Source organism: Thunnus thynnus, chromosome 19 (genome assembly GCF_963924715.1).
Source record: "Thunnus thynnus chromosome 19, fThuThy2.1, whole genome shotgun sequence".
Lineage (NCBI taxonomy): Eukaryota > Metazoa > Chordata > Actinopteri > Scombriformes > Scombridae > Thunnus > Thunnus thynnus.
In genome coordinates, this window is record NC_089535.1 from 27,782,602 (window position 1) to 27,796,892 (window position 14,291).

Genomic DNA, 14,291 nt, shown 5'->3' on the forward strand with positions numbered 1-14,291 from the left:
TTTTCATATTTTCTTATTTTAAACAAAAACCAAAAACGACAAAGTATTGATCTTACTAACCAGGAATAGGTACAAGTAATAAATAAATAAATTACTAATCAGACATGTACCTGATCAACCATTTTTTCCCCTGTTTGATCTTTTTCCCCTCAGTATCTATAGACTGTGATGACCGATATGACATTCTAAAAATACCTTATTGGCCCGAATATAACCCTTTTTCTGGGGGTTGTATTATATTCAAGGGCTAGACAATTACATATTTTTCACAATGTCAGATATTCTTTCATTTTAACTGGACAGAGTGTCTCTTATAGAAAGTGTTGCATTATGGGTTGTTTGTAGCGTTATTGTTTCTTGGCTAGCAAGTTTCTTCAAGTCAGTTCATAATATGTCTTTTAGAGTTAATCAGTTTTAAAAGTGTTCAGGAAGTCCAGCTCAACCTATAGGAGTTTCTGATGCTTCTGCTGTTAATACTCACTAGAACAACAAATGTGCATTAAACGGTTACTGGAAACTGTCCCCAACATATTCACCATTTCCTCCTGTTTGACTCACATTTGCTAAAAACTACAGTGACCAGCTGTTTTAGAACATTACTGAATCTTTTCTAAAAAAAAAAAAAAGAAACTACATACTGAACTGCTTCTAAAGATTTATGTCTTCAGCAGGAACAAATGGATTATGGGCCTGAGTGCCACAGACAGAGTGGAAAAGACAGTATTAGTTTTGGTCTTTTTATATCATATGTGGACGGTAATAGAAAAATAGAATATCACCAGTCTTAACTTTTAAACACTGTTCAGATCCATCATACACAGTACACAGAGAAGCTGAACTCATGTGTGATCTGTACAGGCTGTATTCTTTTCAGTGTCCCTCCATCAACTGTTTCTCATCTGTGGCTGTGCATTCATATTTACATTTTTCAGTAACTGCAGTAAACATGTACATAGACCTCACCAAGACTGTGGGTGATGCTGTAAGTCCTTGAAGGAAATGTACATTTTAAAGTTACATAAATAACCTTTTGTCAGGATCTAAATCAACATTTAACGAATATCTTTATATTAACATCGACTCAAACGACTACATGTGAAATGTGAAACAGATGAAATGTGTGGCTCACAGCGATAAACCTACTGAATTGATGGCATGTTTGCTGTATGGTTCGGTCTCACTAAGCCTATTCTCATCAGCAGGCAGCTATTTTCAACAGATATATCACACACATACATGCCACACTAAATAGCAGTCAGACAAAGTTAGAAACAAGCTGGTGAACAAAGTCGAATAGATGGCAGCTAAAGAGCCTGAATACTTAAGGAGAGTACTAAATGTGACTGAGCTTAAGGTGAGGTAATATTGACCTTACAGATGTCAGGCAGCCAGAAACATGACTGTTTAAATCAAAGTCACTAATAAACGACTACACAGTTTTTACCCAATTCTGTTTTAAAGGGTAATTCAGGTTTTTTTCAGCTGTATTTTCATTTTGATGATAATTTAAAATGTCATTGTTACTTCACTGTATAATGTTATGCAACTTGGGAACAATGCATACCCATGTATTCACACAGGATCAACAACAAAAAGTTTAATGTCACCTGGGAAACATTTCAATGTTGATTAAAATGTCTGGCCCTGAATCTCACAGGTCATTGTCAGATCTGCATGAAATACATAAAACTGGCTTTTTTAAGGAAAGTGGGAAACAACACCATCTGGACTGAGCACAAACATTAGCTTGTAGCTATGATTATCTTTAACTGAAGCACTGTGACTCTGTGGAAACAAGTTTCTAATATTAGATTTACTAAATGCTAAATGTACTAGTTAATTTTGGACTCAAGAGTAGCCACAATATAGTCGTCACTGATCACAGCAGACACAGGGTCAGCTGCTGATGAGGTAGTTTTAGTTTTTACAGCTACACACCCTCATTCATATAACTAATGACTGTTATTCAACTGAAAGTTTGATCTTAATCTGTTTAGTAGGCCTGCAGCCATTGATACAGTCAACCACTTCTGAGTGAGCCAGCTGGTTGTGTGTGTTTGCTTATATAAGTGTTAAGAGGCAGTTTCATTACATGTGCTGTAGAAAGGAACAGATCAACCACACAACTCACACAACAAAGATTCTCACTAATTCTAGTGGAAATAGAGTAGTTTCATTTAGCTGACAGTGAAGTCTGTGGATTATCCTGAATAACGGGGAAGTACATGCTGATAAAAATGTCAAATGTATTTTTTAAGTCTTTAAATTGGTTTTTGCGGAAATCTCATTGTACTGGGATGTAGGTTGATATGTTTTTTGAGTTTTAACACAGTGAAGTTGTTCAACCAAATCAAAGAATTGTGACTTGTTATCTATCAAAGAGTAATACATCTGTTATTTATACTGGATCTATGTGTAATACACGGGAAGCATAGTGAGCTGGACTCGGGCAGAAGACTAAGAAGTGAATATTATTAGTATAAATTGTATGTGTGTTAAGTTATTATGCTCTCCCATATAGCATGCACTGGCAGTTCCACATTTCTTTTAAAGAGATTGTCGCATAGTCTGTAGATTATAAAGATGAAGTCATCTGTACATCAATTGCACATGTGTATAAATTGAAATCACTTGCTGTAGTAAAGACAAAAAAAATGTCTCTTTTCTGCTGTTGTTTCTTGAATAAGGCTACTTTAAAGGGTTAAGATTTATGGGAAACATGATTATGGGAAAATACTCCCATAATCACAAACTCCCTTTTATTCTTTACACTCCCTTTCCAGTCTGACACTATGTGTCATTTCCATAAAACATAATTAAGATATCATCATGCATGCTAAATCCACTTGTCTTTTGAGAATGCTATCGATGATAAACAATTGTCCCTGCACAAATAAAATGGAGGAACTGTTCACAGCTGCAATCTTTTTAAATTAATTACAGTTTGCAGTAATTGCAGTCCATTGCTGATAACATAGTCTCTGACTTTTGAGATAGGTTCAGAAATTGTGCTGTTTGGCTTCAACTATTATGATAATAATGATATTATTTCATAAATTAATAATGGAAAAATACTATGTTCACAAGTCTGAACATACCAGATCAAAACCATAGTTCTTGCTACTCATAGCTGAAATCAAACTGTACATTGACACAGTTTCCTCTTGAAATAATTGTTATTGATTTTCTAGATCATACAATGACAGCAAAAGATCTTGGAAAACTAACCAAAAAAATATACATTACTGAAAAATCATTTGGCTTTTTATGCGTGTATATTTGGAAATCTGACTTTCTAAGGTTGCACTTTGATTGAGGTGTGTTGACAAATGTCTTGCATTTCATAATGTCCTGTCAGTACTAAAGAAGTACATTTATTCCTTGTATATGGACCGCAAAATGAGTATATTATGACAATATACAGTAGGCTACCTACTGTATATTACTAGTAGATAGTATGAGGTTGAGACACAGCTCTGTTGTTTGTGTGCTGGCCCTGTCATACCCTCAGAGTTTTGGTGCTTCTGTGGATCAGGACCTGCCTGCTCAGCTGCTCTGCATGAACTCCAACGGTTTACAGCTCTGCAGATGCTCAGAGAGAGAGGACTTAGATTTTTAAATTTTTAAAAAATTGTCATTGTATGTAATTAAAAATAACGATGTAACTTTATGGAAAAACCCTATCAGACACACAATGTTATTCAAAGCAGAGTATTCTTTTAAATGTATTAAAATGTATCTGGAGGGGGTCTTTACTGAAGGTAACAAACTTTTTAGTTTGTGGGAACATGTGACCTCCCAGATAGCGTACGGAAGTGGGCCACTTCAGGCAATGATATGGCACTGCTGGTCTTCTTCTGGCCTGGACAAAATGGATGTGAGCCTGAAGTGGCCTACATATAAAATAACAAATATGGCCCAAATATCCCAAAACAAACATGGGCCATTTGGGGCAAAGATGTGGTGCTCTTGGCAATGTGTAAACTGGATGTGACCCTAAAGTCGCCCATGTGATACATAGTGAATATGGCCCAAATATCACAAAACAAATGTGGGCCACCTTTGGCAACAATCTGGCACAGTCGACAATAGTTAATGTGGGTGTAAACCAAAAGTGGCTCACATATGGTGCAGCAAATGTGGCCCGGTTATCTTAAACATACCTAGGCCAGTTCTGACAAAGATATGGCACAGTAAGCACTGGCTTGACTTGATGTGAACCTAAAGTGGCCAACATATGATATGGCAAATATGGCCTAAATACTTTACAACAAATTTGGCCCACTTTTGGCAATTGTATGGCACAGTCAGCACTGGCTGTCATAGTGTGAGGCTAATGTGGCCCACATGTGAAATTGTAAATATGGCCCATATATTGCTGAACATTATCGGGCCACTTTAGGTAAAGATGTGGCACAATTGATACTGGCTTATCTGAATGTGAGCCTGAAGTGGCCCACATATGATGCAGCAAATGTGGTCCGTTTATCTTAAACATATCTGGGCCAGTTCTGGCAAATATACGACACAGTAAACACTGGCTAATCAGGGTGTGAGCTCAGAATGGCCCATATTTGAAATGGTGAATATGGCCCAAATATGGTTGAACAGTATTGGACCACTATAGGTAAAGGTGCAGCACGATTAGTACTGGCTAATCTGGAAGTGAGCCTGAGGTGGCCAACATATGATGCAGCCAATGTGGCCCAGTCATCTTAAAACAAATCTGGGCCAGTTTTGGCCAAGATATGGCACACTCAGAACTGGCTAATCTGGATGTGATATGATATAATATGAGATATGATTTGCTGTGGTTCTAAATGAATCATAAAATTTTAGAGGTGAAGCTCAGTGTAGGTGCATACACACCGATAATGTTTACAACTAGGAAGGTAAGATTCTCTGGAAATGCTCCCAGAAGATTATTTTTCTACAGCAAAGTGTGCCCTGGCCTCTTCCTCTTATAAACATGGAATTGACTGTTCTATGTTAGTCCAGGGATCATTGTCCTAACAGTCCAGCCACAGTCCCCACCTCTAGTCTAACAACTGGTTTCCACTGCTTTGTTTGGTGCAATCAGGGTTGAACCCCACATATACCCAATGGAACTGATAAAAATGAACTGTGGTCCAGATTCAGGCCAGATCTGGTTTATTTAGTTTTTGGTTTACATGTGGCATTGCTATGGTTTGCTTGTGACCCGGATCTGGCAAACAGGACCGCCCAAGTGCCATCATTCTATGCGGTATGTGGGCCACAATTTTGCTATCTGGGCTCCAGCATCAGTTTATGCTTAATCTATCTGATGTATCTGTATCTTCCATACGATGTATGGAAAAATGAAAATCTTAGTAAGTGTTTATGAACTTGATGATGTATAATGCAAGAATCGAAATATAAGGGGTTTTTGTTTTTTTGATGCCAGATGTTTTGCGTGATTGTGACTTTACGTCTCATGATTATGAGATATGACTATGAGATTATGAGATATTCTAAGGCTGATATGCTAAATTATGATTATGAGACTGTCTTCTTTTTCTTCCATTAATTTATTTTCCCTTTGGTGAACGCTGTGCGCTTCCCATGGTACAATATTTCATGAGATATTTGTTGTAGTGATGGGTGTGAATTAGTGTGAAACCGAGAGATGGCGATAAGGCAACAAGTGGCGAGCAGCGCCAGTCGGCTGCCAGAAGAAGAATGGTCTGCAGCCGCTGAGGAGAAACTACTTCGCTCCGGACCTTTCGCCACATTACTCTCTCCTCCATCACCATGCAGTCCGCAGAATGTGGAGAGCTGGGCCGAGCGCTGTGCATCATCACCGGGGCCTCCAGAGGCTTTGGCCGGACGACAGCGAGGGAGATGTCCCGGCTGGTGAAGCCGGGCTCCGCGTTCGTCCTGGTGGCCCGCTCCGGTGACGACCTGCGGGCTCTGCAGGCGGAGCTGGCCGAGTCGGAGGCTGGCAGAGCGGGCGTGGTGGTTCAGTGTGTGGTGGCGGATCTGGGGCTGATGGAAGGAGTGGAAAGCGTCGTCAAAGCAGCTAAAGAGGCTTTTTCTGAGGATATAGATCACATTATGCTGGTCAACAACGCCGGTAAGAAGAAACCTGTTGAGCTTATGTACCCGGTCAGTGAACAACGAAGAAGAAAGACTTGTCTTTGTGCAACAGTACCGCAGCTGAATTCATCGATTCAGTCTGTTTTATTTGGCTGGAATTAAAATCACCTGGTGGAATGTAGTTAAGTATATCCAGTAGTAGCCTACAGTAAGAACACATTTAAAGGTACTTGAACTTCAATAATTCCATTTTATGCTATTTAATACATAAACTCCACTAAGTTACAGTTCAGAGGGAAATATTGTACTTCTGACTCCACTATTTGACACCTATAGTTATTTATTATTTTACACGTTAAGACTTTACATAATAATCATAATAATATCTTTATTTATATACCACTTTTTAAAAAATTTTTTTACAACGTACTTAATTAACATTCATAAACACAAAACACACAGCAAAAGAACATATGAAAAATCAATGCATTTTAAATTACACTTATTTGAAAAAAATATGAATTATTATCATGAAATTATTATATTAAACACAATGCTGTCCACAGAATAAGGTAAAGGAAGGAGATCAATGAGGAAAATAAAACCATGAGTACTAAACAATACAAGACAGTGAAAAACGGCATCACATAAAAGCTGATCTATAAAAGACCGTTTACAAGGGGATTTAAAAGTGGTACTGAGTCTGCCAGCCTCAGATCCTCTGGCAGGCTGCTCCATAATTCTGGGGCCCTGACTTAGGAGGCCCGGTCCCTCAGTAAGTGAAGACCTGCCAGGGGATCTGAGGCTGCACACTGGCTCATGAGGAGTCAGCAGGCCTGCAGTGTATGAAGGGGTCAGCACATGAATAGCTTTAAAGGTGATACGTAACATTTTAAAATCAATTCTAAAATGTGAATCTGAGTCAGAAATTACATGTAGATTTCTTGCTACTGGTTTAACATTTACCAACAATGGTCCAAAATCATTCATAAAAACATGTGATGTGTCAGCCAAATATTAAAATGTCAGATTTAGATTGATTTCATTGTAAAAAAAAAAAAAATGTTGGCCATCCAAAAATTGATATCATTAAGTTTAAAAGAGCAGCGGGGCTGTTAGAATCAGTCTTAAGGGCAGGTATATCTGTGTGTCATCTGCATAAAATGATAAGAAACATTATGATTCTGTAACCCAACAGTATATTGAAAAGATAAAATTAGTTCCACCTCACCTAGACAAACAATAAAAGTATGCTACATTTATGTTATTTATCAGTAATAATCTAGTGATATAACTCTCACAGGGACCAGTTTTATTCTAACAGTACTTAAATAATTTTACTTACAATGGTAATGGATGTAATGGAGTATAATTTGGTATTACATCTGAATGCTTCCTCCACTTTTGTCAAGGACAACTAATAAAAGTCATTATTGTAAAGATGTTTTTTAAAGGGTCAGTTCACCCAAATTACAGATACACTCTCCTTCTTAACTATGGCAATATCCAGATTTGGCCTGGTTATTTGCACAGGCTCCTGTCTTATCATTTCATGATGGTCTAACTCTGAGCAGGGCCAGCCCCAGCTATTTGGGGGACCCAAGCAGGATTTTATTACAACTTTTTAAGTTATGTCATTTGTTGCCTGCTCTTAAGGACATTAGTTGATGGAAATACTCGCTATGTATGTATGAGGATGGAAACACACAAGTAACACCTCCTTCCCTCTCCTCCCAGCCTCTTTGGGTGATGTGTCCCGCTATGCCAGGAGCTTCACCAACATGGCTGAGGTGGACTCCTACCTGTCTCTTAATGTCAGCTCCTCGCTGTGCCTCACCGCCAACACGCTGCAGGCTTTTCCACAGCGTCCAGGTCTGCGGCGCAGTGTGGTGAACATCAGCTCGCTGTGTGCCCTGCAACCTTTTAGCTCTTGGGTGCTGTACTGCACTGGCAAGGCTGCCCGAGATATGATGTTCAAGGTGCTGGCAGAAGAGGAGCCGGACCTCCGGGTGCTCAACTACGCTCCAGGTGGGGAACTGCCCATCAAGTCCAACCAGTTAGGCAGAAACAGAAACTGGATTGGGGAAACTGAATGAATTATTGTAACAATACTGGATCAGACCAGACCAGACCAGTAAAGTCAGTTTTCAAATGCAGCATTATTTTTTTTTCTACATTGTAAAGTAACCTCTATTTGAAAATAAAACATCTTGGAAATACCTTGAAAAACTCAAACTTTCAAATACTTACAAAGTTTGAGAAAGTATGGAGAACCTAAAGAGCCATGCAAGAGGTTACAAATCTATTAATTGACTTATAATTAGTTAAACAATAATAAGGGGTCAAGAAAGAAAAACCTTACAGATCAGTAAATTAGTTAAGTAGTTCAAATTATGGAGCAGTTCAGTAATTGATATTTAATTGAACAGTCAAGAGTTGTTTGTGAAACACTTTGCAAGTACAACTCAAATCAATAAAATGAAATAAGCCATCAAATAAAAAGCAATTAAATAATTGACACTTTATGGGAAAATAGAAATACTAATAAGATATTTTACAAATGAAATCAATGAAAAAAATAGATCAAATTAAAACTCCACTTTTCAATTCATATTTGTCTTTGCAACAAAAGAGAACTAGTGAAATACACATTTGCTGTTTGAGCTTTCATACCGAAACAACAGTCATGAAAGGCATAGAGTTTGTGATAAAATATGAAATTATTTATTATGATTATAATTATTAAATAAAATGATTATTGGTTAAAATGGCATTGTTTAATACAAACAGACTTTGGGAAAAGACATTTTGAAATTAAAAACTAAAAATACCCCAAATATACTCTGTTATTGTTAAAAAAAAAGAAGAAGAAGAAGCAGGATGAAATTAGATTTAATAATAATTAGTGGAGTTCACAATTATATATATTATTTCTTTCACAATGTCTTATTTAATTATTTTTTTTATTTATTTTAATTTTAACTTCTTAGGGTCTCCATATATAGGAATTTGTTATGGGCATTTTTCAATATTTCCATCACAAAATTCCAAATATAATGTTGAATTTTTATAATTCAGTATAGCTGTTTACTAAAGCAGAATAACCAGTAATCAACACTCAACAGGTTGTCGCTACTTTGCACACAAATGTTTTCCGTTAAATGTAGATATATATGCTTGACTTCTACAACACTGGGGACTTTTGAAGACTCTGCAGACTTTGCAGTTTGTCTTTTGTTCTTTCCACTCCAACCATTATTTTCCTCTCTCTCACTTATTTCCTGTCCTCTGTATTTAATTAGGACCTCTGGACACAGACATGCATATGGTGGCCAGATCCAGAACAGCCGATCCCAGCATCAAGAAGTCCCTCTCAGACATGTTCTCTCAAGGCCAAGTGCTAACCTGTGAGGCGTCCTGTGCCAAGCTGATGAAGCTGCTGCTGGAAGACAACTACACATCAGGAGCTCACATCGACGTCTATGACGTGTAGACACAGCATGAGTACCTCTAACCATTTATCTTAGGGCCAGATGATTTATATGTGTGCCTTGATTTTAATTGATAATCTATTCAATTATACTTAACACAAAATATATAGCTGACTCAAAATGCACTGTCACAAGTGGTGGCCTTGTTGAACTGACCGATATGACAGCGTGAAGTATTGAACCCATGTTCATCAAATTAACATTCAAAACATTCCATCATCCATCACATCTAATGACAACACATAACCAACAAAAGTCCCACTGACCAGGAACTATAGACAGACGTTCACAGACAGTCAGTAGCAGGGGTGTGCCACATCATATCGTTAATGAATAATACCAGTATAAATCTTAATGTGATAAAGATTGGTCATATCACGATACTTGCAGTATTGTGATATATTTAAATATTTATGTCATGTCTGTCAATTTCAGTTGTGTGGAGTTAGTTTTCTTACATTTATTAACCTTCAGAGAAAAAGCGCAGAGGCACCACATGACACAACATACTCCATCATATAATGATAACCACATAGATGCGTCAGGATCTGATTTGGCTCAGGTGACAATGATTGATCAATCATAACATTGCATGATCAATCACAGTGTGGTAATCAACCAAGGCAGCATGTCGTAAGAAAATAAAACAGACTTTTTGTCAGACTTTGGATAGAATGCATCACTTTGTGTGATGATGTCTTCTTTCATCCCATCACCCTGCAATCACAAGACACTTTGGTTGAAGCATTGTCAAGCACCTGCGTAAATGTAAAAAGCCAATTAGAAACCTGATTATGAGTATATATGGCCAAGAAATCAGTGTTCTCCTGAAGAAATCTAACTGGGGAAATCAGGATTCTCCAGTCCCTCACCCCAATTACAGAAACCAGGTTTACTGTAAACATGACAAGAAATCAGCTTACTTGAGAAAGCTGACTGTAACCTCGTTACTTGGTCTAGAGTGTAGATTTTGATACAACCATTTAGTTGTTAAAGGGGGGTTTTGACAAGAAACTTTGAAAAAGACTGTGGGTAAGATGAGGGCTGGTCTGAGCATTGCCAAGACCACAGAGTTGCTGGGTTTTCTGAAGATATCAATCTTCAAAAGTGAAAAAGGAATGGAACAATTTTGAAAATATTTACTGTGTAGGAGGAAGTCATTTGTAGAATTGGTGGTGTACTTCAGGCTGTAACAAGTAATCACCAGCTCACAGTCACAAGGCAGTTGTGGGATACAAACACCAGTTTTAGAACATATGACATTCAGTCTCATTCACAAATGTTTTCTTATTGTTTCACTTACATTTGTTCATAAAAATTGAAAAACAGAAAACCTCTCCAACTTCATGAAACATGCACATACCACTGATTGGTTCTTCACCATCTTTGTAAGTCAGGAGTATGACATGATGCAACAAAGGTCCTTGGCAAGAATTGAACCGGGGATGTTACGGTTGTATGGTATGCATTGGTCACCATGATGCTCAAGTAAAGGCTTTTACAAGATACCAAAACTGTAAACAAGGAATTATAGCTTGAGTTAAAAAATCTAAATGAAAAACCAAAACTGTAAGAAACCACTATCACAAGCACAAAACCAAAATAAAAGATCAGAAATGAAAACTGTAAGCATTAAGCCAAAACCACTTACAAAAAAACAAAATAAACCCAAAAAAAAAAAAAACTTAAGTGAGACCAAAATAGAGAACATGTATAGTTTTAGTTTCTCCACCACCTCCACCTTTCCATTCACATTTATAGGAACCAGATGAGTTGGTTGGGTGGGTTTAAGGTGACACTGTGTGTGTCATTCTTTTGATGAGGCCTATATGGTTCACATTTCTAAACAGGACCAAAATCCAAAATTATGGAACACCTATATTGCTCAGTCTATCATCATTCATGGTAGATCTCAGGTAAGTCTTAACCAGCTTCAGTCTGGAAAAGCTGTGTTCACAAGCAGCAGTACTCACAGGTACGGCAAGGGCAATTTTGCATAATCAAGGATAGAGCAGAGCCACTTTGTGTTCTCCATGAGGCTATCCCATCTTTCAAAGTATTACCATGAAGGGTTCTCGACCACACCTGCAATGGTCCGTTATATACAAACGTTTGGGAACTGCTTGTTTAAATATTCTGGCCAAACTGTTGGTTTATTTACAACCTGTTTGATCGTCTGTCTGCTCATGTTTCTTGCTCCATCAGACTTCTTTTTATCGATGTTCCTGTGTCCTCAGACGTTAACCTGACGAGTACAATGTTGTGATAACCAACAGAAATTATAGGCAAAACTATGAGAGCAAGAATCACATCAGCATTTAAAATGGTAATCAATTGATTTTCTCATGAGGTGAGATGAATCTGTGTGAATCTTTCACATCGACTCAAGTCAAGTCAACTTTGAGCAAAATGTCTTGACTGCTGAGGAAACAGATTGCCGGAGAATGGAGGAAACTTTTGTAGCTTATTAGCTGTGTTGCACCGTCCACTTATATCTGCCGGAGTATAAACTGCTCCACAAAAGAGGAATGCTTTGCAGACAGTTTTGAGACAGGAGTTGATGATACAAGTTTTTTGAGTAAACTGTATGAACTTGTACTGTTAGCAACTGAGCTAAGACGTTTGGTAACTGACAGTTTTTAAGCTAGCTAGCTTACAGAGCTCTCCCACCTCTTTAATAACTCTTAATTGAATGAAATGATGTACAACCCTAAAAAGAAAATAATATTTTTAGCATGTTCCCAGCTCGCTTGCACGTTAGCCGTGAACTATCCTGCTACAGTAATTCACCAAGTAGTTACTATGAGAAGTCACTCTGCCACCAAGCCTCTAGCAACACCCATTTCACAAAGACCTGAGGATACATTTTGCTGTGCCACTGTGACCAGGCCTTATAAGCCTGACCTGTGAAACTGGATCTATGTTATCAATGTTTGGGTGATTTCATGTAAAATCTACCCTTTATTTAATGAAGTATTTGTATTGTCTGGATGACTGTATCCCTTAAAATGTTTACCATACGTGTTATCAGTTGATGTTATTGTAATATTAATGTTCTTGTTCTGCTCTGACTGCAATCTGTATCCTACTCTATAATTTCTAAATCTTGAGGTTGTACTTTTAAGGTGCCTTAATGTGATATCTGTTAAAGTGTGTGAAATGAGATACTGTCTTTTCTGAATAGTTAACTAGTAAACAGTAAATGATGTTGTTGTAATGCTGAACATTATTTTAATATGCATGAGAGAAATGTGGACATGTTCCACTTTTTGTTTTTCTATACAAAATATTTTTCACATTCCTCAATGTATGTGATTTGTATGTAATTGTTAATGAGAAGTTCTTAGATTGTAACTGCTTACCTCAGCCTGTTATCCCAATCAGTTTAGTAAACTTGATGCTGTAAATTAGAGAAATAAATCAGTGAAAGCAATACTGGGGTTATTTTTTGTTCCTTTCGTACATGCCATCTACACCCATGATGCAAAAATATCACAGTGCAAAAAATGATATTATACAAGTACCACTTCATAGCAACTCACAATCATGAATGGTTTCTAAAATTTGTATATTTATTTGCTTAAACCTGCAGGGCAGAACTTTTGTCTCCCCCTTCTGGCAGTGAGAGTAATTACAAAAACACTGTCAGCACATGCTTTATGAGATATGTGACCAGTTGGTCGCACACAGTTTTATTTAGATAAACTGACCACATATTGGGAATCTAAATTGTTACTTTCTCAACTGAAAAAATATTAAAACTTAATAAAGTGACACATTAACAGTCCTGCAGTAAAAAATTACAACAGCTTGATCTTAAACTGCCGGTTGGTGTGCAGTGCATTCTGGGATACTTAGCTTCGGTTGACTTCAGCCACCCTTAGCACTACTGGTGTGCCAGCGCAGGAATGTCATACCAGACACCAGATTTAAAAACTGTATACTGTGAAATACAGAGAGATATATCTGGTGGTGACAGGCTTAATCAGAATTATGTGAACTTGTTTGGCAAGGGCTTGAATGTAACGGACGTTCATTTATATGTAAAGTCCCACACTCCAGCTTTAATGTTAATAAATCTTTTAATACTTACAAATCAATAATAATAATCCATAGTATAGCATAAATAAAAAAAGTGATCTTGTGTGCATTACCAAAATTATAAATACTTCTTAGCGCCTTGCCAGTGAGAAAATGTAATGTTGAGGGTGCTCATAGAGGAAAGGCCAAATTAAAAAAGTCCATCCTACAGGGACAATTGACTGTTCAGCAAAATTCATGACTATCTGCACATTAAATTATGATGTTTCCTCTATCTGACTGGCAGTTTTGACACGTGTTGATCTGGACCTAAGAATTACAGAAAACGACTTATCATAAACATGTCTGAACACAAAAACAGGTTTCATTAAAGCTGCACTAATCAATGTTTTTGCATTAACAACAGTTCTAGCCTAATGTAAAAGGGGATATGTGATAAAACAGTATTATTACCTGACTGCAGTCACCTTCTGCTCCATAGAGCATTTTGGTGTCTTTCAACTCATTGTGTTGGTTTTATGGCCCACAACTTTACTGTTTTCATTCAGTGTTAGTGCTTTCATCAACCCTGATTCCAGTGAAAAAGTGGAGTGGAGCATTTTGCAGCTAAAGCGCCAGATATGTTTCTCAGGATTTGGTGGGGAGAAAACCAGAGCTAAAAGGGAGAGTAAATATTGGACTTAAATCCATCAGCTGGTCACA

General features: G+C 37.5%; 1 protein-coding gene across 1 annotated transcript; it reads left to right on the plus strand.

Moving 5' to 3' along the window:
- Positions 1–5,612: 5,612 nt before the first annotated feature.
- On the plus strand, positions 5,613–12,983 carry spra (sepiapterin reductase a). The gene is made up of 3 exons (XM_067574311.1): positions 5,613–6,094; positions 7,795–8,085; positions 9,360–12,983. The coding sequence occupies exons 1-3, from the start codon at positions 5,773–5,775 to the stop codon at positions 9,548–9,550; spliced, it is 804 nt and encodes a 267-aa protein (XP_067430412.1). The 5' UTR covers positions 5,613–5,772; the 3' UTR covers positions 9,551–12,983.
- Positions 12,984–14,291: the final 1,308 nt, after the last annotated feature.

Coding starts and splice junctions, on each gene's coding strand:
- spra (XM_067574311.1), top strand. CDS start 5,773: ATGCAGTCCGCAGAATGTGGAGAGCTGGGCCGAGCGCTGTGCATCATC. Junction 6,095..7,794: donor TATGCTGGTCAACAACGCCG/GTAAGAAGAAAC, acceptor CTCTCCTCCCAG/CCTCTTTGGGTGATGTGTCC. Junction 8,086..9,359: donor GGTGCTCAACTACGCTCCAG/GTGGGGAACTGC, acceptor GTATTTAATTAG/GACCTCTGGACACAGACATG.